General features: G+C 40.4%; 2 protein-coding genes and 1 non-coding gene across 7 annotated transcripts; 2 read left to right on the top strand and 1 right to left on the bottom strand.

Annotated features, from left to right (window-relative positions):
* Positions 1-90: 90 nt before the first annotated feature.
* Positions 91-7,885, top strand: stk25b (serine/threonine kinase 25b). The gene is made up of 11 exons (XM_061043475.1): positions 91-517; positions 1,210-1,440; positions 1,555-1,611; positions 1,771-1,879; positions 2,687-2,844; positions 3,158-3,343; positions 3,679-3,824; positions 5,209-5,314; positions 5,395-5,466; positions 7,312-7,448; positions 7,551-7,885. Exons 1-11 carry the CDS (start codon positions 488-490, stop codon positions 7,588-7,590), a joined length of 1,272 nt encoding a protein of 423 aa, XP_060899458.1. The 5' UTR covers positions 91-487; the 3' UTR covers positions 7,591-7,885.
* Positions 7,886-8,421: 536 nt separating this feature from the next.
* septin2 (septin 2) lies at positions 8,422-19,574 on the bottom strand. Of its 5 annotated transcripts, none has more exons than XM_061043479.1 (13): positions 19,419-19,574; positions 18,513-18,552; positions 17,500-17,614; positions 16,011-16,097; positions 15,726-15,849; positions 14,878-15,012; positions 13,972-14,089; positions 13,578-13,679; positions 13,315-13,460; positions 11,871-11,993; positions 10,787-10,850; positions 9,805-9,906; positions 8,422-9,587 (listed from the first exon to the last, which is right to left on the bottom strand). In XM_061043479.1, the coding sequence occupies exons 2-12, from the start codon at positions 18,534-18,536 to the stop codon at positions 9,820-9,822; spliced, it is 1,125 nt and encodes a 374-aa protein (XP_060899462.1). In that variant the 5' UTR covers positions 18,537-18,552; positions 19,419-19,574; the 3' UTR covers positions 8,422-9,587; positions 9,805-9,819. The 5 variants fall into 5 exon arrangements, with proteins under 5 accessions (XP_060899462.1, XP_060899465.1, XP_060899466.1 ...); XM_061043482.1 differs by having other exon boundaries at positions 10,787-10,847; XM_061043483.1 differs by having other exon boundaries at positions 11,910-11,993.
* Positions 19,575-21,927: 2,353 nt separating this feature from the next.
* Positions 21,928-21,999, top strand: trnap-ugg (transfer RNA proline (anticodon UGG)). Its single transcript has one exon. It is a non-coding gene; the product is annotated as a tRNA-Pro (tRNA).
* Positions 22,000-23,840: the final 1,841 nt, after the last annotated feature.

Genomic DNA, 23,840 nt, shown 5'->3' with positions numbered 1-23,840 from the left:
GTCTTTATGGAAGAGATATTAACAGAGAAAAGACATTTTACAGAAAAACTTTTAGGAATACAACTCCCACAATTCCATCTGGCTCAAAACCGATGCGCATGCGTCGTCCATCTGGGCCATTATTTTGTCCTCCTCAAGCTTCAAATGAACAACAGGCTAAACGTTGCTTGAAATGAATTAAATATTTATACACGGAAGGAGTTTATTTCTCGTCTTGTTCATCAACGCCGACACAAATGGAGTCTCTCGGTCAGTAGCTCGTTGTCTCGCCGGGCTCGTCGGTCCTCCGTTGGACTTGGAGGCCGAAAACAGCGAGCGGAGTGACAGCCCCGTTAACGCCAGCAGATTGGGTGTTTATCTGGTTGGCTAGCGACCTAGCTAGCTTCCTAGACAGCAAAGAGGGGAAGAAAACCCCGAAAGCACCATTTGATAACTTCGGAAAGAGAGAGCTGGGGCTGTCCCTGTCCCTGTCCAACCTACAGCGGGGATGGCACACCTTAAAAACATGCAAAACCAGGTACAGAAATCCTCTTTTCACTAACTGTCACCTCCCTGCTTCTTGTCTGAGACTAGGCGAACCCCCCATGACTGTCAGCTCCTCCATGAATAGGTGGGTGGGGGTCTCAGCCATCAAATCAAGTGATAAAACGGTCTAAATGTTGCATCTGTTAGAGGTAACCCTGCTGACAAAATGTGTGGTCAGAAACTCTTCATTACATGTGCGAATTCATGATGATCAAAGTCCCCATTGTTTTAGGACTATGACTGTCACATACTGGAAATACAAATACATTATTAAGATTGAAAGACTTCTTTATGTGACTCTCATTCAGTCAAAGTCTTCACTCATTTCCTGCTGTTATGGAGCAGAAAACCACTGAAGTGTCATGCTTCTTGAATTACATCCTGGCAACAAAGTTGGATCTACAGTCTGTGTGATTACATGGACTGAATAGAAGACTGGTGGTAAACATTACAAAGGTTAATCATCATCTTTTTTATGTTTGTGGCTTGAGGTAGAACATTATTATACAAGCCAAAAGACAGATTTATCTCCCACCGTCACGTCTTATTAACCTTTATAATGAAGACATTTACAAGTTCAACCAGTTGTCGTGTTTATAAACACACAGATCAGGCCTTAAGAACAGTCATCACATCTTCCATTGTCAGATTCAGTTATTTCTTTTGCTGCTGTGACTTGACCAGAACACCCGGTTGGACCCCGAGGAGTACTTCACCAAGCAGGAGCGGATTGGGAAGGGGTCCTTTGGGGAGGTCTACAAAGGCATCAACAACCGCACAAAGGAGGTGGTGGCGATTAAAATAATAGATCTGGAGGAGGCAGAGGATGAGATAGAAGACATCCAACAGGAGATCACAGTGCTGAGCCAGTGCGATAGCCCTTTTGTTACCAAGTATTTTGGATCATACCTGAAGGTGAGGTGTTAACATTTATGAAGGAATGCAGACACTGATTATTTTAAGTTATATCAAACAGGAAAAGGCAAAGAGAGCGTTTTGAATCTTTCATCAAACATGTTGTCCTTTCAGGGGACCAAGCTGTGGATTATCATGGAGTATTTAGGTGGAGGATCTGCTCTGGATTTGGTAATCAGATTTATATTTGTATACAGCTTACAAAGTGTAATTCAAGTGTTGTGCAAGGTGGTAATGTTTACGCTTGAGAAGCCTAACTTGACTTGTTTTTGACTCTCTCCCTCTCCCCAAACTTCCACATTGTTCTGGTGGATCTGCTGCCCCTCCTAGCTCCGTCCAGGGCCTCTTGAAGAGACTTACATTGCTACTATACTGAGGGAAATACTGAAGGGTTTGGAGTATCTGCATTCTGAAAGAAAGATTCATAGAGATATCAAAGGTAATAAGCACTCTGTTCATGCATTTAAAAAAGCGTCCCTTCCTTCATCAAGCCTCTTAAAGATAGCGAGACACATGTCCTCTTTCAATTGTATTAAGACAGATATCACGCTCTTTGTGTGTTGACTGTATATTCACTTTAAAGTGCTTTGATTTAAGCTCCATAGCAGACACTTAATGTCGAGCAGTGATGAGCGATATGATGAGTAAGTCTTAACCAGATGCTGGACGGAATATGTCCATGCAGTATGCGTATTGCTGCATACATTAATGAATTAACACCATCTGAGTGCATCACAGCATACTGGAGGAGTATAGTTTACAGCTATATATGGTGCTGTGTATGGTGTTATCTAAAGCTGATGTTACTTTACTAAATCATTGGTGAATCACAAACAAATGACAGCCAGCTGACGGATCAACCAAGATAGAAAGTCGGTTAGATGTTGGGGTTGATTCTGTTAGTGTGGTCTGCTTTCCTTCAGTACGGCTTCTGATGTGTGTTGCTGTTTGTGCTCTCCAAAATAAAACTGGGGAAAAGACTGTAAAACATCCCTTGACCCTTATTCCGCCCATCTGTTGGGCACAAAACCCCAAATAATGATAGTTCTGCCTTTTCTAAAACTACTCTTGGTTAATGTATATGATTTGCTTCAGCGTTTCATGACTTACTATTACCTCCAAATGAGACTCAATCATTCATTCGAAATGTCTACAAGCCTTTTTTTTTTTTAATTTTTTTTAGCTCTGCTCAAATTATTTCTCCATGTATTGTGATGTTATTTCTCTCTCTGTCTCCCTCTCCCAGCTGCCAATGTGCTCTTGTCGGAGCAGGGCGAGGTGAAGCTGGCAGATTTCGGGGTGGCAGGACAGCTCACAGATACCCAGATAAAGAGGAACACATTCGTCGGCACACCTTTCTGGATGGCTCCAGAGGTTATCAAACAGTCCGCCTACGACTTTAAGGTGTGTCTGTGGATTAAGCAAAAGGATCCATGTGTTTCTGCTTTAAGTGAACGATGTCTTAGGTATTTTGGGGCTTTTTTTTTTTTTTTTTTTGCTTTTCTCACTTTTGGGTGAAAAAATGTGTCCTCAGTTTGGTAGATCTATTTAATGTGATGGTGTTGGTGAAAGCTGTGACAAAGAGATGCTAAATTAACTTTTCTGCTTGGGAAGGGTAATAGGATGCATATCACTTGAGTAAGGAAACTATATTCACACTGTTTCTGGTGTCCGACGTACAGTAAACACACCTTTCTTACACGTCTCTCCCCCTCAGGCTGATATTTGGTCCCTAGGAATCACAGCCATTGAATTGGCTAAAGGGGAACCTCCAAACTCTGACCTTCACCCCATGAGGGTCCTTTTCCTCATCCCGAAAAACACTCCACCCACACTGGAGGGACCTTACAGCAAGCCCTTCAAAGAGTTTGTGGAGGCTTGTCTAAATAAAGACCCTCGTTTTGTAAGTAATTCGTCCATGTACAGACATTGTAGTGGAGCTAAAAGGGGCTCAGACATGCTTTTGGTTGCCTGTAATTAGGGTCAGAAAATTGGAGAATAATTCCAGATTGGCACTGTTGTTATGAGTGTAAGACTTGGGTCATTGTGAGTGGATTAGTGTGCCTTGGACTTAATAGAAATTTCAAACCCAATCCACATCACATTCTTGTAAAGTCTAAACAATGTGAGGGTGAAGAATTGTTATATCTAGACGACTGTTGTCGTCTGGGTTATTCTTCATCCTGCTACTGAATGTTCATCTTTTGGCTGCTTCTGTCTTTCTAATGTTTCTCACAGAGGCCAACAGCCAAAGAGCTCCTGAAACACAAGTTCATAACACGTTACACAAAGAAGACGGCCTATTTGACAGAGCTGATTGACCGTTACCGCCGCTGGAAGTCAGAGGGGCACGGGGAGGAATCCAGCTCTGATGACTCGGATATGTGAGTCTGAAGACAGCCTCTCATGAGGCCCTATGCATTTTTCTGAATTCTGTGATTTACGATGTGTTTTATTGAATCAGACCGAGCCACCACTGCTACCCTCTGGAACTGCCACTGTATTACAACATTACAAACTAAAAGAAAATTCCATCTGTGAATAATGATTAGTTCACAGGTTACAGCAGACTGTTTGATAAAGTTTGACCGGCTCAAGTGTGTTCCCGACCATAAAGACTGAGTCTGTATGGATCACAAACTGTGTTTCATTGCACTCAAAGTCAACAGGTGGTGTGATGGCTGCAAAGCTCTGTATATTAATGTAGGTCAGCACGACGCCATGCAGACAGCAGAGCAGCAAAGGAGAAGCTGCAGCTTCTTCAGACGTGCTTCAAACTCAGCATCATTTTATAAAAACACAGATTAGATATTAGATATTAAAAACCTAGACCTGCCTCACACCTACATTTCAGCTAATACCACGACCTGCGCGTTTTGCAGTTCATTAAATCATAGGGCCCAACTGTCATACCCTTCGGTTGTACACTTTCTACCGGATATTTGCTCAAAAAAAAAAAAAAAAAAACTGAAACTCTGTTCCATGAAACAAATCCTTTCTTGTTTTTTCAGATTTACAAGCTTGTGTGTAAAAAATCATATCTGGCAAATAACAGGCCTGATTATGTAGGCTAAAATAAAATGACAAACTAACTATATCTACACCATTGACTGTTTGAAATACGGTATAGACTCATTTACTGACTTCATCCATTACCCCCAATCCCCACAATGACTGATTAGAGCGGCAGTGAACTACGGTGTAGCATGCAGCGCTGATGGACCGCGGCGCGCATGGAGATTATGTGGAAGTTGGACGTGTTTGCTGCCATTTAAGGCTTTAAGAAATACTAGAATCTCTTTATTGAAATCATTTTCTTGGGCAGCCTCTAAATAAAGTCAATGCACAGCAAATATGAAGGATATCCAAAAGGCGCCAACAACAAAGACACAGTGGAGAAGTTTAGTTCAGTTATTCACTGAGCTGTCCACCATCTGTGACTCAAAGTATGTAATAATAGGCATTTTAAAATGGGCCCTAACGAGGACCGACTCACTGTTGGAGCCTGCCTCAAGTGGCCACTGGAAGAACTGCAGTTTTAAGCATTTGATTTGGCTTCATTCCTCAGCCCTGGAAGTTGTTGCTTAATTAACCCACATACACACATAGATCCATGAATAAAAAAAAATGTCCTTAATAGAAACGTCTTCTATAAATTAGAATTAGGTCATCGATTGATTGTGTTAAAATTGGGTCATATTTGTTCCTCCTCATATTATAAAAATCTCTGCTCTCATCTCTGCTCTTATCTTTCCATCCTTGCTTAAGGGATGCTGACGGTGACGTGGACACGTGTCCGATGTGGACCTTCCCCACAGTCAGACCCTCCTCTCTGAACAAGCTACAGAAGGGCTACACACACACAGATTCAGATGTAAGACTCATCCAACTGCACTATACACAAGTCAAATGTTTTTATTTATCCTTTTAACCATCTTTTTTTCCTTTTCCCAGTCAGGGGATTTGGTGAAAAGACAACCTAAGTCACAATGCCTGTCTGCTTTGGTAACACCCATTTTCAGAGAGGTAGGCCAAATTGTTTCTGATTACACAACTCTGATTCAAACTATTCACTGCACTATTTACAGGCTCATCCAATCTCAGAACACTTCAGCAATCATCTTCTATCACCGTGTATATGCCTCTGGGAACAGATGTTATATTCTCCATGATTTCAGTGAAGCCTGCGTTTTGTGTTAAATGTCTTCCAGACAAGATTTCTTTCCCATGCAGCATTTACGTCTGCAAAATTCTTAGTCCAGAAAATGAGATAACACCACACAAACATTACTTTGTTTGCAGTGCATACAAAAGTATGATTACTATTAACAACAACAACAACAACAAAAATGATACGTTTGTACAACAGTGGACAGTTTCCTGAAACCAGTAGCAGGGCGTTATCTAGAGCAGTTAATCCAGTCTAAAAAAAGTGTCCTGGTTATGTGTCGTGCATAAGCCCTTATTAGCCCTTATCCTGGTTTTGAGATACCTGGATGTACTACCTGGACTACTATGTTAGAAATCAAGATACTGTGGCTGGTTAAGACTTTAACCAGGTTTTTGAATACTCTCTGTAGTTACTTAACATAGTAACTGGGATGGTGAGAAATGAAGACTGAACTGCACACAGATGATCAGGAACCTGGATACTGTGATAAAAACTATGAGGTTTCCATTGTGCTAAGTAAACCTTAGCGCAGAGCAAACATCTTCAAACTGTGATAAAATTAGCATGTAAACATAAACTCCTCTAAGAGGAGAAAAGAAACCAGAAAATATTCTTATTACAGAAATTGGAATCACGGAGTCGCTGGTAAGATGACCCGGTTACTTCTTCACTATTGAGCTCTGGAAAGGTTCATTTAGGCAAGGTCCATTTAAAACACGTTTAAGTTGTTAGTGGTCACAGTATGTGCACATGTAATAAAATAATAATATATTTACAGCTTTAAGAACAAGATTTAACAAAGTGCTTTGAGAAAAAGCAGGATAAGCAAGAGAAAAGATCCCAAACATAGTGAGAAACATTAAAGGGCCAAGTCAAAGGAAGTTAGATCAAGAGGACAAAGGATGTTAGATCACAGTAAATAACATAGCATAGCACACTGGCCAGAGAGTTACCTAAAATAACTTCAATAGGGGCGTCGGTAGCCTACTGGTTAGTGTGTGCGCCCCATGTACAGAGGATGAAGTCCTTGAAAGCGTGCGGCCCGGATTAGAGTCCGACCTGTGGCTCCTTTCCCGCATGTCGTTCCCCACTCTCTCCACTGTCCAATTTCTAAAATAAAGGCACAACAAGGCTAAAACAAATACATATTTAAAACAAAAAAACAACTTTACTAGATGACATATGACCCATTATTTGATGGATTTGGAGGAGAAATAAGTAGACAGGAATCAGGAGAGTCTGTCAAACACAATGCAGAAAAGGGGCTCAATGTTTCCTCCTGGTAGATTAATGTCAAACTCTGGAGCTTAGAGGGATTCTGATCTGTGCTGATGTTGTCTGTGTGCATGTGTAAGTGGCCTTGGAAACTGATTAAGTTGATTTTAAGGAGAAGTATACTCCCTCCTTTCTTTAGTGCCAGAAAGTGTTTCCTGCTCTATACAGGACAACATGAAAAATGTTTCTACTGGGCAGGCAGGCACCCAATATAAGAGCCTACAGTCCTAAATGCATCGGTCGCAGGTTCCACTCATGGCCTCGACCCTTTAATGCATGTCTACCCCACTCTCTCTCCTCCCCACATTGGCTGTTTGTCTTGAGCTGTCGTATCAATAAAGTAATAATTCATGTCTGTTCAAATCAAACAAGAGAGGGCATGAAGGCTTTGGCAGTCATTCTGGTACTTCTCTCACCTCCATCAGTTAAAGGAGAAGCGACGGGCGAGCGGCGCTGGCGTAGGAGCAATCGAGGAGCTGGAAAATGCCTTTAACCTGGCAGAGGAGTCCTGTCCGGGGATCTCCGACCGCCTCGTCACGCACATGATGGAGAGAGTGTGCAGGTGAGAAACCAAAAACTGTCACAGCTGTGTGTGTGTGTGTGTCATTGTTCTGCAGAAGACGTTGATTTCTCTAAATTCATGGATTTCATATCCTTCTTTCAGGTTTTCTTTAAATGGTAACACCACCCAGTCTTCGCGGTGAAACTCCAGCTGGATGTAACTGAACCCCTAACCCACGTTTATTTGTCTCCCAGACCCCCCCAACCCCTCAGACAAGGACCACAGAAGACCCCCCCCCCCCCCCACAACACCCCTTGTATCTTTGCATCCTTCCCTGTCCTGTCCACAAGAGATCTTTTAATTAGTTATAATTAAATATTTTTACAGTTTTTCTTTAAGAGCGGAGAGTATTTAAGACAAAAAAGCCATGTTACTTAGAGCGTTGTGTATACCTGTTAGACTGAAGAAAAAAACTATAATAAAGTCTATGGAAAATGTCCTGTTTCCTGTTGTTTTTCTGCTTCTTATAGAAATGAATGTCACATCAAACAATGACAAAACTCTGTTCTATGTTAAACGGTAAGCTGACAGAGAAACATGTTTTGTGTGAGCTTTCTTCTTTGTCTGCCTCACGGCACAGACCGGTTCTGTGCTCATGATGACACTCTTGACTAATCTGTGGTGGAGCACTCATCCATAACATAGTGCATACCTTAGTTGATTTTTAACTGCCATTATATATTAAACTATAGGACATCACCTTGGTACAAAAAAAATGTTATAACTGCATTATTATACAAAACAACATACACAAGTTGGGAAAAAACAAGCATTAAACTAACACATGCACACTGCAGCTACATGTCCGATGTGTCCTTGGTCAGTGTGTGAATGTGTAGGTGTGAGTAGCTCGAGTCCATTAATGACTGAGACCAAACTATCATGTCAACAGGAAGATACCAGATGTATTTTTATTGTTCTATATTTGGTCATTTGAAGGTGAATAAAAAGGAATGGACCACAGAAGATGCTCTAAGTTTGATAAAACTTTTATTACAATATATGCATCAAAAACAATATTCTGCTCTTTATTAATATTGGGTATAAACAGCACAAAGAGGAATGTCAAGAACTCACATCTTGGCTGGTGAGGGAAACGTTGGCTACACTGACTTCATTGGGTCACCTGTAATCTCTGTAGTCATGGAAACCACAAAGTGCTCAGCGGTTTGTACTGGCTGCATCAATTAAAATATAAAAACAGTAAATGCTCCCTGGCACATGACTTCACTTGACAGAGTTGGGGAAGTTACATGGAGATAACTGAAAGCACCAAACAGAGGCGCGACACCTCATTTGTCCGTCCTTCATTTGACATGTATGGGGAAAACTGTAAGAGGTCCAGGGTCACAGTTCATTTTAAAACAAGTCCATCTCAAGAGGAGCTTCACAACACTTTAATTCCATTGTATGCAAAGACACTGATGGAGAGATGCAATAATGGATTCGATTTGGACATGAGGGAGAAGCTGATCCCAAATCAACACGACAGGGAAAGTTCACCTCAAGTTTTACCAGACAGAGTCGAGGGCTCATGCAGAAGAGGAGGGTCTTAGAATTAACATTGAGTAAATCTTTATGGGTAGCTTTCCTGCTCACTTCTTTAAAGAGCGAATACAAAATAGAGAGAAAGAATATTGAGGTTATGGCGTCACAATGGCATGAAAAGCTAATTCTGTCGACTCTCCCAATAAAAGGTGAGCGCCTGAGATGTTTTAGAACTAAAAGCACTTAATACAAGCAGAAAAAAAACTTTGGTTTCCTCAATAGCAAAATAACAAGAACAAAACAAGTAAGAAAACTAAAAAAATAACAGGACATCCCAATGACTGTGCTGTTTATGTAAATATACTGTATGTAACCATTTTTGTAACCATTTTTGTAGAAATGGTTCTTGTGACTTCATTTAAGTAACTGGCAAAAGTTTAAGAAAAAGAACTGTGTGAATATATAAACATAACACTGTTTGAATATACTTTACTGTATGTTCTCTTGAAAGAAAAGGAATCCAGATCCAATAATGGATTGGAAATAAAAAAAATAGTGGCAAGCCGTATGAGTCGATAACCAGAAGGATTTTTCCCCTCCTCTTGTATCAGTCGTCCTTCTAGAGTCAAACTCTGGCAGTGGCTCCAAAACCTGCAGAGGGAACGAACAGAAAAAGTTACAAATAATGCAACTAAAAGTCAAGTGTGGCCTCACAAAAGACCAGTATCAACAGATAACCATGTCTTATTTTGGCATTTAAGTTACAGAAATAGAAGATAAGGTGTCACATTCAGAACACGTGGTGCAGTGTTTGCAGTGAGATTGCCTCACAGTGGGTGACTTCAGTGTGCATCGGTGTGGCTCCTACCTTTGTTGTTTTTTTTCACACATGTAGGCCGTCTCCTTCTCCGTCTCCCTGCTTCTGCATCTGGGCCTGCATCTTGGCGATCATCTCCTGCATCCGTCTCAACTGAACCACAAAAGAACATCAACGTTTGCCATGTAAACTATTAACTAAACTATTTTCAAGTGACAAACTTTTTGGTTTATTTACTCATGATTTGGCACATTGTTCTTACTGAATGTTTTATTAAAAACTCCTGTGATCAAGTTGTATTAACTGCTTCCACATGCCGTTTTAAGGCCAGATATTTACGTCCCTGTGATGTTTCCCCTTCAATCTGAATGTCTCAGAGGCATAATGAGGTGACTAATTGATCCCCCCCTCTGTACTGTCTTCGGAGGTAGTAAGAGAAACAAGACCAAATCAGCTAAGCAAGAGGTGGAGCGCAGCGCCGTATGCATGTCTGACTGTGTGTGTCTGTGGAGCTCCCGCTGTGCCGTTCTTCCACAACGCCGAAACGCAGTTTGAATATTACACCATAGCAGATTCAGAATCAGTATGAATGCACAAAGACATAACGACAGCTGAGCTTAGGTATGGCGCTTTTGTGGAAACACAGTCTGAAAAGGGCTATGAACTACTTTAACAAGAAACAATAGTGAACCAGAATAGTTCTACAAGTACTGAACAGATTCAACTATACCACCCTATCCTATCTAAGCATGAACACTGGGAACCATAGAAAAAGTTATCCTTGTACAGATCAAACTAAAAAAGTAAATAAAAAAAGTCTCACTATCAAGTCCAAAGTTCACTGGTCGAAGTTACCCTTTGCCTCCAGTTATGATGCTAAGCTAACTGTCAACTCCAGCTTCAAAGGTTTGTATACATGTGAGAGATTACTTTCAATAAACTTTCTAAGTCCTTGAAAGAATGCATACATTTATTATTCCTTATTCCTGTATCAAACCTTGACAGAGAATGAGTAGTGTCTGAGATATCCTACCTCAGCCTCCTTCTCCTGCAGGATCATGTCTTTGTCCATTTCCTCCGGCTCCGGCCCATTCCTGCTGTAATGACACAGCTAAAGTTACTTTTGATAGTACTGAGAGGCTATAGAATCAATCTCCGATATTTCTGCAGAATGTATGCCAATCAACAAAATTCATCCTCAAGTTAAAATGCAGTCGGTTAGGCACGTGACATTTCTCTGTGCGGTTATTAACAAAGCACAATGACCGGTTAAGCGGAGAAGTTGGTGTGTTTGTGTGTGCGAGCCTGAGAGTGCACATTGTACCATCTGTGGAGGCATTAGGCATAAAATGACAAAAAAAAGCCACATTGAGAAAGTGAAGGAGTCAGTGGGTTAGTGGTGATAGAAAAGTGGACGTCTACAAGATGACTACAAAGAGATGAAAGCGGTAAGGTTCCAGAGAGGAGCAGCGGGCGTGAGAGTCAGGGGAACAGCAGTACCCCCCACTAAACTGGAATAGAAAAAAACTGTACCTCCAACAGTCTTGCTCATGGGAATGGACAAATCAAGACCGTGCTGCCATCATTGGACGATGGCGAGCCAACGAGAGGGTAAAAGCCCTTCCTCATCCTGGGTTGGCTTTAGAAGGCAGTTTAAAAAGGATCTTTTTGGTCTACTTTGAGGGTTAAATGATGAAATATCCACACTATGTTAAATGACACAGTAATCCTGTTGAAAACCTCGACTGATACTTAAACTTACACGAGCCATTTAGCTACAAACTAACCATGGAAAACCACAAACCACCGAGGCCCACAGTATATATTTAAAAATCTGCCTGGTCGCACTGTTTAACATGCAGAATGATGAGTTAGATCTACTTCACTACAGAATGAAACATGTTCAACAACATCATGATCATTATACTAGGATGATTCTACTTACTGAGCTTCCTCTAACACTTCTGGGTGTTTTATTCCTGTTGTATGTGCTGTGTGTTTGGTTTTAGAGCCTGACTGTGTTGTGTTTTCTGTTGCTGTCTATGACATTTAATACTGCTCTTATCAGAGGTTTGCTGTTTGAGGTGGGGGAGGTGCAGAGAAGCAAGCTGACGTACGCAGGAGACAGAGGCAGAACGTAACCATGGGAGGACAACCTGCCACCCCGCTTGAGGCGGTCCGAGCGGAAGTTCTCGTAGTGAAGGTCCTGGGTCACTTCCTGTAGATCCTGCATGTGGGTTCTGTGGAAAAAAAGTCACAATCCAATTCACTCGTGCAGACATTTATAAACTACAGATGTTAGCTCCACTGTTGGGTTGTCATGATACCATTACCACTGTTATTATCTGGGAGGAGGTTCTTGATATGATTAGTTAAAAAACAAAAAACAAAACTGAGGGTCTCCTGTATGCTAAGATTGTGAGTATTTATCCAAGAGTTTATTACCAAGAAAAGTGAGCATACATATGTAGACTTGTGTCTCCTACATGCTAAAAGGGTAATTGCTGTGAACAGACCAGGTCTGGATGAATATCTTAAAAATCTATCAATATCTGCCTCTATGGAAAAACATACTTATATTACCAAGGAAACACTGGGAGTTTCTTATTACATGCAAGTTTTAGAAACCAAATAATGGTCATGATCAATACAACATAGGCCTCCAGTTGAGACACAGACGGTTGAGAGAACAACATCTGTAACATCTGTGGCACCTTTGTCCCGGTTATATTTTTGTTCACATGCCTTTCTATTCCATTCCACACTGTATCGTCTGCCAGACTGACCACTGTATTAACAAAGGATGTTTGGAATAATTGAAAAACTCCAATAAAAGAAAGTTTTGTAACAATAAAAATGATATGCCTCCAATACCTTTAAAACTGTTGCACCAGAAATCAACTGTTCTAAATCTCTCCAAAACAGCAGCCTAAGCTACGGTGGGTTTATTATGGCTCCTATTTTGGACTACCGTTTTAGAGCAGTGAAGAAGAGTTGTCAAAGATCATAATTTGGTAATAACAATGTGCACAGTATGCCATGGTTCCAGTTTATGGGGATAGCATTAGTCTTGCCATACACTGACAGAAGCACTAAGGCTTTAAGATACGACTGTGTATTGACTTAATCGTACTAGAATTGGATCGGTACACCAATTGTCAGGTATCAGAATCAGAAAGAGGAACAATAAAACCGCTCTACTGTATCTCTCATGGGGAGAAACTATCTTGTTATGTTGTCTTTATTTTAGCCAAACCAATTTACACCGTCAGTGTTGCTGCTACTTAGTACCAATTTGGGACACAGCTAATGTTTTTCTTCTTTCCTGCCTTGGCTCCATCCCTTTTCTAATTAGTTACACCTTAACAAAGGAGCTATTGGCAGGGGTGGACTTGCTCTCGTTGTGTTTTAAAGCATCCTGGCAAACTGACACGCTGGCTGCAGTTTCTTCTCACAGCACTTGTTGGGAATCAGACAGGATATACACAGTTTTAGAGGTAGAAAGCTTCTCTTTTTCACTCTGTGTTTTTCTTTCAAACACAAACAGCCTCTATCACTCACATCAGCATGATTCGCAGCTTGAGGAAATCGTTGTGTTCTGGATTCTCCACCTCAACGACTCCCCAGGGGTACAGGCGGCCCCTCACCTTCTTCCCCTTGGCTTCAATCTGCTGGTTGGATCCCACCACTGCAAATGGGATGCTAGCCTGGAAAAGGATAGATGTTCATGTGTCTTCAGTAATGGTTTAACCACACACACAATGACAACACTAAAGACTAGACTTAAGAGTATCAGGATGCTTTCTAGTGAATGGCGAGCATACCTTGAGGATTCTGGTCTGCTCTTTGAAGTCCTCATCCTCATCCGACTCAGCATCAGGAAGGTGGTAAATCTTGATTCCATGTTCATCAATCTCATCCAGAATCTGACCAACAAAATGCAGGTTAAAAACGACCAGTTGTACTAGGTCAGGACGTAAAGAAAATGACCCTATAAATCAAAACCATTTGGTCTCGTGAGCCTCTCATGAGCTCAAGACTTGTTGTCCTGCTATGATTTCTCTACCTTTTGAAATGTTTGAACACTGTATACTACACAATGTTCACTCAGTGGATGAAGCGGTGACCAGCAGCACATGATAGCTACAGTTTATTTCAGGAACTGGAGAAAAAAAGAAAAAAAAAACCCTGAACAATGGTCGACTCTGTTTTCCTCACCCTGCGCTTGAGCCTCTCCCTCTCTTTGAGGGTGAGTGTGTCTGCCTTGGCGATGACAGGAACCACGTTGACCTTATTGTGAATGGCCTTCATGAACTGAACATCCAGGGGTTTCAGGCTGCTCGGACAGGAAACAGACAAGCAAAGGGGGGGAAGAGAAACTTATCATCAAGACATTCAGAAGAGATAGCACATCAAATATAGTTAGCTTAACTTTTACTAACTTTGGCCTAGTCCACACTTTTTAAACTGAGGTTTTCCTCCTCCGTTTAAATAAACTTTAAACGTCCACACACGTTAAGTTCTCAAAAACATCTTATACCACATGAAAACGTAAAACACTGTTACGGCTGTCAAGAGCATGCCAAGTTGAAAAACGTTGTTTGAAATGCTAAAAGTTTCCCGCCATTTCTCTGCTATGACTTTCATTTAACAAAGTTATCCATTCAGGCGACTCTGCTCTTCAACATAGTGGGACAGTAACTGTGTATGTGTGTGTAAGGATGTAAAAAGTCCAGTTAGCAACGTTAACACCAGCACTAGTTTGGTTACGTCGGCCATCGCACTAATCTCAAGCTTGTGTTTGAATCAAATGAACATTTCTGTCAACTTTAAGTATTGATTCCTGAACTCTTAAATTAAAACATTAGTATTCTGTTGTTTAAATACAGAAACTTGTCTTCAAATGATGCTGCTCTCTATCCTACCCAGCTGTAATTTCCACAAATGAAATACCTAAATGAGAATATTTTCTTTGAAGGAGGGGAAGTTTTGGAGAGAAGCTGGTTACAACATGTTGATTTTATTCAAACAAAAACCTATGAATAGTAGAACCAGAAATAAGCACATATCTTAGCAGTGGCCTCTTACTTTTTCCAGAGCTGGATGTAAAGAATTAGGACTCACCCATGGCCGAGCGGAGAGATGAAATAAAAGCAGCAGTGGACTCTATTGTCCACAATGTGTCTACGGTTGAGCCCGCTCTCGTCATGGAGGTAACGCTCAAACTGATCATCAATGTAGCTGATGATGGTGCTGAAACTGAAAGAGAGCAATAATATGAAAATGTGAGAACCATGCATTGTTGTTTTAATCCTATAATTAGGTTCTTATAATCATTTTATAAAATAAGTACACGGGGGGCCAAACAAAAGACCTGAAGCACAAACTGGAAAATGATCCTGCTAATAAAGTCATGACACTTTGATACAGTAACATTGTAAACTCCTATAGACCTTAAATGTTAGAAAGGGTTTAAAAAGAAAGCACATGATACAACGTTCAATAGTCGGCGTATTCAGTTAGACTTCAGTTCATGCAGTTGGAGAATTTGAAACATATATACATTTAGGTTTTTTTGATTTTTTTCAGATTCATACATTGCTATGGAGATTAAAAGGCCTTGTTGTGGTTAGTGCGCACGCCCCATCTACAGAAGTTATAATCCTCCTTCCGGTCCAGGTTCAGATCAGGCCTGTGGCTCCTTTCCTGCATGTCATTCTCCACTCTCTCTCGCTCCCTGATTTCTGACTCTATTCACTGTCCTGTCTCTAAATAAAGGCATAAAAAGGCCCAAAATACATTAAAATAAAATAATGGAACGGAAATTGTCCCACTACTGTTCTTAAGATTTAAATCATAAGATCAAGACGTTCCAGCTCGTCACTGTTGAAGATCACAGAACTGACACTGTCAGCTAAATCTAAAAAAAGGCTCATCTTTTTATCAGCATACAGCCTGAAAAGATTTCATACCAGTCTTGGCTGTTGATTGCGTCTCCGTATCCCGGTGTGTCCACCACAGTGAGACGCAGCTTCACTCCTCGCTCCTCGATTTCTACTGTTGACGCCTCGATCTGAACCGTCCTTTCGATCTTTTCTATGAGAAGAACAAGAAAGGACAAAGTGACTGGCAGTGCAAAGTTGTACTTGTCAATCATGTGATTTTAATACACAGGATGAGAAAGTGTTTCAGAAGGTTCAAATAAAAATCACAAATTCAGCTTTGAATAGGAATGGTTCGATGCATGTGTGTTTTACCTGCTGCTCCTGGGATGACTCTTTCAGGGTAAAGGTCAGTGAGGAAGAGGCTGTTGATCAGGGTCGATTTCCCAAGTCCAGATTCACCTTTTAAGAGAAGACAGCAAGGAAATGATCAGGCCAAAGTCCAGATCAATATGAGACATGAAAAGATATTACACAATTGCTTCAAATGCCAGAAGTATTGTCGGGTGTTTTTAGAAAAAGAGCTATTATTAATAATGACGGATACAAGGATACAAAATACTACTACTCTTCATCTTTCCCAGATTGTTGTCAGGCGGTTGATTAAACAGATCCAACCGGAACCTGAGAAAGGTGTGCTAATGTTCATCATCAGTCTGCTGGGAAGGTTTTACCTTCACACACAAAATAACCAGGAGCTCCTCCTCAACCTGACTCCTTTAGATGAATTCAATTGTCTTTCAGATCTCTGCTGATGTTATTTGAGTTTGAATGAACTAAACTATCATGTCTTTTTCTTTATACCTACAGCAAGACAGGGCTAGAACAAGCAGATAAAAAAGATACCAAAGGCAGTGAACATTGACACTTCGAAGGATGAAGCTTGCAATAAAGACACGGACCCGTCAAGTATTTGTTTAGTCTTCCAGTAAGTAAAATCACTGTCTTGAAAACCTAAAGACCATTAACCCTGGAATGCGACTACTGTGGCTCCCAGCAGCACCACCAGAGCAAAGCTTTACAGTCTTTACTACATCATATCTGCCAACTTTCAAGAGAAGCATGTACTGAAAATCAAAGTCATAATTTCATCAGTTTTAGAAGCATGTGGAAAAGGGGTACGAGAGATAAAAAACAAGTGTTTGCAGTGAGGTACTAAAAAAGTATGCATATTATTTTTCATTCTATTTCCATGTGTGGGTTCTATGTGCAGTAATCTCAATCTGCAGTAGAAAACTGATTTCATTAAGAACATGGGTCACTAAGAAGGCCAAGTAAGCACTCAGTTAGTGTTCTTGAAGTAGAGGGGCCAGCAGGCCCTCGTCCACTGTGTGAATCAGACCCTGGAGGCCTGCCGGCTGCATTCCTCTCTGGTTTATTTTAAAGCAAAAAGGATGAGCATACAGCTTGTCTGTGAGGGGGAGCTTCTACCCTCCCCCTCGCACACAAGCAGGGAGGTTCACAGAGTCACAGTTTTCACATCAAGAGTTTACGCTGCTGCTGTGCCAGCTGAGCTTCTATACTGATGCGACATCTGACATTTTCTGCTGACTTCATGCTCACTGAAATATTTATTTTACCGATGTCAAGGAAAAAGCCGAGGTAACGTGCATATATTAAATGAAAAGGAACTACAGAGGTGAAGAAATGTCAAACTGTTGGGTAGATGTCATAGAAAGCAGGTATATGATTTAAACAACTGTGCAGGCAAATTCACATTATCACACAAACACACATGAGCCAGAATAAAGCTTAAACAGTCACAAAATAAATTCAGTGTTTGTAACCGTGAAGAGACACTCACCTACCACCATCAACGTGAACTCAAAACCTTTCTTTACTGACTTGCGATGCACCTGATTTGGCAGGTTGGCAAATCCGACATACCCTGGAGTCTCGGGGTTGTTGAACTGTCCCTGCTGTAGAAAGACGTGAGAAGACAAGAGGTTCGTGAGTTTCAAGAAAAACATGTTTGGTGACATAAAAACTGAAGTTGAAAGAGCACAGCTTTGAACACGACTTCCTCTCAAATCAGGAAAAAGTGAAACATGGTTTGGCTTTGTAGCAAAAAAAAAAAAATATGACAGCCGAGTATTAGAGCTCATATTGTAACAACTTAGGAGACATCTGTTCACAGACAGCCAGGTTATTTAAGAGGGCAACAATGACTTCTGTGCAGTCTATTCGCAAAAGACCTTCCAGCCATCATTACAGTGTTTACAGCCCTCTCCTACACAGAAAGACAGACCAAGGAGACGCCTGCAAACAGGACAGCATTTAACTGTAGCAACATCTGTCAGAGGCTAATTCAAATCAATAACTGAGAGTTCATGTTATCGATAAGTTTCCCCATTTTTGCCTCACAGTGTTTCAGATTTACAACCTCCCTGTGCCGGCCTTTCAGCAGAGGTCAAGACTGATAAGCCTGTTATGTGGTGTGTTCTTGCTCTGCCTGTGGGGCTTTCTGTCTGCATGAAGCCACATCAGGAGGTCATGAGGGTGGTGAGAAGCCCACGGAGCATTCGCCTGAGTGACTCAGTAATACCCCTGTTGGGAACCGCATCAGAATGCAGGAAGCACAAATTGTCCCGCTTTAAATGGGTGGGATTTACCACTTTAAAACAAGAAACCTGGACTGAATAAAAAGACAACAGAAGACATCACATGACACTTGACTTGAAGAATAACTGCAAAACACACACACACACACACACACACTTTCTCCTAATCATTACAGCTCTTCTTGTAGAGCTCCTGAAGCAGAAGTAGGTATTACTGTAGTAAACTGTATCAGTTCACATGTAGTGTTTGTCTCACCTTCATTTTGTCAGCCTGAGACATTTTTCTCCTTGTAGCCCTGAAGGGGAAAAAAAAAAGACTGCATCACATATAGAGAAACGTAATGAAAACATCTGCTACTGAAAGTCGAATTAGTCCACATTTCAGACATCTATTGACCTTATCTAAAATGGAGGGTATGTTTTACTGACAGGCCTGAGTGTGAGAGACAGGAAGTCTGCTGTGTGAGAGAGCTGTGTCTCACCACAGAGAAGAAAAAAAAAAAAAAAAAAACTACTTTTTCCGGCTAAAACAGTTGAGCTACAGCTGCAGTGATCCGAGGATGAAAGAGACACAGCTATACTCACGACGTGTATTTGTCTGGTATCTTGTTATGTTGTATGTAGTTATGATGAAGTGAAGCCGTGAGAAACACACCCTCAGACTGGAGGGATGAAAATGGCTCACATATGACCTGGCTATATACAAAGCTAGTTTGGAGGCATTAAAATATCATTTTCCGCCACGATAATCAGTGGAAAGATGATAAGTTAACCTACACTAGCTAACTATCCTTTCATATTAGAAAGTTACTTGTATTTAAATTAGCTAGTTTATTAGCCTAACAGCGGCTGTTTTTATAACGGGAACATCTCAGTGGGTGTGACTGATGCTGAAAATATCATGATGCATAATCATTCTTCTTCTTTAAAACCCATCAAAACAAACCCAAACTAGGCTATTTACCAAAGCTAACAGCCCCCACTAACTGCTCTGTAACTAGTACAGACAGGCTTAGCATTAACAACTCACTAGCCGAGTAGCTTCTCCTGCAGGATGTTAACTTACACAGCTAATGTTAGCGTCGTCGCTTTCTCTCCGTTTAACAAGCTATTAAGATGACGTAATCTGGCGATGACGTAGAGATAAATATGGTAGCTTTACCTTATATATTGTCCGCAGAAAGTTGAGTTCAGATGGAGGTACAGGCAAGACGAGCCGACGATGAATAGCAGACTTGGCGGACACCTAAAATTCTTCAGATTCCGGTGCAGCAGCTTCAACACACACAGACCACAATGACCACAATGCACTGCGGGCGAGAGAGAGAGAGCGCAGCAGCAGGGCCAACATGGGCCAACATTACACGATGGAAGTAAGCCTGAGAAAACTGATTTATAAGCTTATTGAAGTCATTATTATTTGTCTTAAGATTGTAGCAGTGTGTGGGAGGTTTAGCCAAATTAAGATGTAGATGTATGCAGTTGTTTGTTTGTGTAACATTGATTTTCTCCAGTGTTTTTTTCTTTTAATGTCAAGGACCACTTATTTAATACAAAGTTTGAAAACAGACCACACATTTCAAAAGATTTTATTCTGTGAACTCCAAAGAAATATGTGTTTGGTTTTTAGTTTGTGAAAACCCAATGACTCATATTGTTAGAATTCAATTCAATTCAAAAAACTTTATTTGTCCCCGGGGGGCAATTCAGAGCAGTAAATTAACAACAGTGCAGGTAGACAAAACATTTTAACCTAAATATAAAGTGTCAATTTAAATACAACTTAAAGCTTAAACTTAACTTAAAAATACAAAATATAAAGGAGTAGATATAAGTGGACAGTGATCGGACTAACAGATGTAAACAGATGTAACCATAACTATGTGCAGTAGTGACCAGATGTAAACAGAACTATGTGCAGTAAACAAGATTTTATCTGATTTTTTATCTTTAATGGATGGAATAACAGTTTAACTGAATTGCTGGGGACTACCTGGAACAATCTAAAGGACCACAATATTAGTCCTCCAAGCCCACTCATAGCTAAGCCTGTGATACAGCCCTATACTGGACCATCAATGGATCCTCTCTATGTTTGAGCCTCTCTTATTTTCACGACCTTAGTTCCAACCTGGAACCAGTTAAGCTCAATAGTTTATGCTCAATGTGTTTACAAATTACAATGGATACATATTATAAATTATAATAAAGTACTTTATTTTCAACTCTAACGTGGCTCAGAGGAATGACAATTTGAAACTCTACCATAACTGAGGTTGCACCAAAGATTATGAAACAATCAAATACTTTTTAAGAAGTATTAGATTTCACTTATATAGGCTACTAAAATAATATTGAAGAAAATCTATATTTTCATATGCTCTTGTGGTAAACAGTATTCATGGTCATTACTTTTTTTGTTTTTTTCTCACACTCAAAGTCAATACCCACAACCTGGATAGTGCTGCAGCTAAAGAGGAAGCAAGTAACATAATGAAGTTAGCAATAGTGTCCAACTTTAGTTGTTAAAATTGTCAACCTTAAAAATAACAACATAACAATCTTTATTTAACCCCCCTGATTGGGAAAACATTTAAATTTGTTGACAATACTGTAGTACTATTGAAATACAGTGAAACACTTACAAATGTTTTATTTCTAATGACTCACTGAACCTGTGTGAAAATGTCATACTTGTGCCAAAATCTCAAATTACTCTCAACAACCCAGCACAATGGTAAAAGCAAAGGAGTAAATAATGAAATGAAGGAGTACATTTAACCTGTCAGGGTCCCTGTAATTTGCATGATGGCTTTCTATCATGGTGCTGTAGACACTTGCGCACATAGAACATAGGCTAGTTATTGTAAAGGATAAAAGTATACTGTTATTTTCTATGACATAAAGACAAATGCTTAAAAGGGCCTGCTGACTCACTGACTCTCCTTCTATCCAATTACGAGTTTAAACTTGAAACTCATATTTACAGCAACATTGTAAAGTGGGCTTTTATTTCAATGAGGACAGTTTTAAAATAGTTGAGGTTTCAAAATAAAAGCTCAAATTGAGTTAAAGCTAAGGAGTTTTCCTCCACCTTTTCCAATGATAACCCAACAGAGGGTGCTAATGTTCAATCTAAACTGATGACGGTGATGTACAGTAACATACCAAGTATTTAAACTTACATTTTATGTCATAATATTGATAAACACCCAATCGTGACTACCGTGAACAGTGCAACAAGCAAGTGAAGTTGACTTCTTTGTGTATTTACATTGGAGGATAATTAATAAGCTACATCTCCTAACAGGTGGTTTGTCTTCGTATAATATATATATAATAATCAACCAATCAGAAAAGCCGTGCATGGATTAAAAGTTGAGACAGTTTACTGACAGTCTGTCGTAATAGTTCGTGTAAGAAGAAGGGCTAATTGCCATTTTAAACTAATTTGAAAGATGCCCGGATGTATTTCCACTTCGCGTCCAGGAAGCTAACGTTAGCATAACGAACTGGATAAAAGGTAAGGGGCTAGGTTAGCATGTTACCTAGACATCAGTGTTGGCCTTGTTTCTCTTGGGTTTCGTCCGAAATCCAGTGTAATTATATGCCGGCACGAAATTAAGAAAGACAGACACAAGTTGTCACTTTGTAAGGCTGCATGTATGTATGGCTCGTTGGTCTAGGGGTATGATTCTCGCTTTGGGTGCGAGAGGTCCCGGGTTCAAATCCCGGACGAGCCCTCCTTTTTTTTTTTTTTTTATAATTTCTTACCAGAACAGTAGGCAAGACTTACTTGCTCTTGGTATATTTCTTTATGTTTTGTCGCTTAAACACTTAAAATATTGGATGCCAAACTGGTCTGAACTAGGTCTATTTGCATTGTTATACTGCTATCTTGTGGATGTTGGCAGTACTACAGGTAGGGAGTGTACTGTTTTTTCTCTTCTGATTGTATTGTTATTATACCAGTTACGTACGCTTTACTGTATGTTTTTATATTGTCAGGTTGCCTGATATGTTTTCATCCCCACAAAGGTTCAATGGGTCTGAGGCTCCTTTCAAATAATTTGAATTCCACTTATAACTTATAACATCTGAACACATTCAGATTTTCTTTGTTGAAATCATCTGGCCTTACACTTACTATTGTTTCACACAGGGTCTTTTCAGTGGAGTACAAGAAGCATCAGATTACTTAAATACATGTTCACTTAACGCCTTTCTTTTGTCTTGGTATCTGAGCATGCTGTTGTGACAGCATCTTGCCCCCCCCTCTTCAGTCTGATTCAGGACAGCCACTGCTCTACTAAACAGGGGTCCACAAGATATATCGGTAAATACCGATCTCTTTTCCATTCTGATACAGCAACCATATCATTGCCACAGAAGCCACACTGTGTCCATTATTTCCATAAGCCTCTTATGTCGCCATGCTGTGATTTGTAGACAGGTTCATACTATGAAGACTGTGGCTGGTTTATGTATATTTTAAGGCCCCCCCCTCCTTTTTTTTTTTTTTTTTTTTGAAAGAAAGCTAAATGTGTCTGGTCTGCTATGAATGAGAATCCCCAGTCTCTTGAATGGATGCCATAAACCCGTTCATCCACAAGAGAAATAAATAGTGATAAAGTTAATGGACCATACCGGTGATCTTCCACCTCTTTGTACATTTCATGCTTTTTCCACTTCCTTGTAAAGAATGTTCAAATGTATCTGACATTGTTTAAATAAATGTGGATCAACAAAACATTAATCTCAATTATTGAGTTTAGTTTTGTCACAGTAGCATTATCTTTAAGGTATATTGTTATTGACTTACTACTCCCTTCTGTAGTTCTCTTTAAAGGGATACTTCACCCGTTGAAACATGAATCTGTGTTGACATTGGGTCATGTAGTAGAAATGTGAAATCAATTTTGAATTTAGTGCCTTCTTTGCTGGGAAAAGGCAGAAAGTGTATTTTTGGCTCATGTGGCTAAAAGACACCAAATCCCAGAATGCACAGCACCGCAGGCCACTCCCACTAAGGTCCTCTAGTTCAGAATCAGAATCAAAATACTTTATTAATCCCAGAGGGAAATTTGATCGGTACAGTTTCTCCAAAATATAAAGTATAGCAGTAGAAATATAGTAATAAAAACATTTACAGACATATTTATTCAACACATAATGCTGTTTCCTCAACAGATTCCGAGATTTCTTCCAGAAGGAATTGGCATCTTGGAAATTCCTGACAGAAAACAGACTCTACCAGTCCGCCCCAGCTCGAGCCGGCCCCGGCTCCTTGTCCTCACCGCCGCCAACAGGCAGGCCTTATGCCTCGGCCAGCAATGTAGCAGTGAGACGGCTGCTGCCGACAAGCCGGTCAGCGGCTGCAGCAAGACCAGCCTGTCGGCAGCAGCCGTCTCACCGCTATATTTATATTTTTTGCCATTATCAGATTTCTCCATAGAGCCTGTTAGCATAGCTTTCAAGCAATATGGCGGACGTTGAGTTTCAATTCTGGGAGTGAGGTCCCACCCACTGATCTGTGATTGGTCTGTAGCTTCAGTGGTCGAAAATATGAGGAACTAGCGTTGTA

The sequence above is a fragment of the Labrus mixtus genome, chromosome 8, assembly GCF_963584025.1.
Source record: "Labrus mixtus chromosome 8, fLabMix1.1, whole genome shotgun sequence".
NCBI lineage: Eukaryota > Metazoa > Chordata > Actinopteri > Labriformes > Labridae > Labrus > Labrus mixtus.
This window is presented reverse-complemented; position numbering and strand designations above follow the sequence as displayed.

Bases quoted from the DNA above. Each gene is read 5' to 3' on its own strand.
- septin2 (XM_061043479.1), bottom strand. From the start codon at position 18,536: ATGTCTCAGGCTGACAAAATGAAG. The intron at 13,680-13,971 runs GTGAGGAAAACA...TTTGTTGGTCAG, and splicing joins GGGAGAGGCTCAAGCGCAGG to ATTCTGGATGAGATTGATGA. The intron at 9,907-10,786 runs GTAGGATATCTC...TTTGTGGTTCAG, and splicing joins TGCAGGAGAAGGAGGCTGAG to TTGAGACGGATGCAGGAGAT.
- stk25b (XM_061043475.1), top strand. From the start codon at position 488: ATGGCACACCTTAAAAACATGCAAAACCAG. The intron at 1,880-2,686 runs GTAATAAGCACT...TCCCTCTCCCAG, and splicing joins GATTCATAGAGATATCAAAG to CTGCCAATGTGCTCTTGTCG. The intron at 2,845-3,157 runs GTGTGTCTGTGG...TCTCCCCCTCAG, and splicing joins AGTCCGCCTACGACTTTAAG to GCTGATATTTGGTCCCTAGG.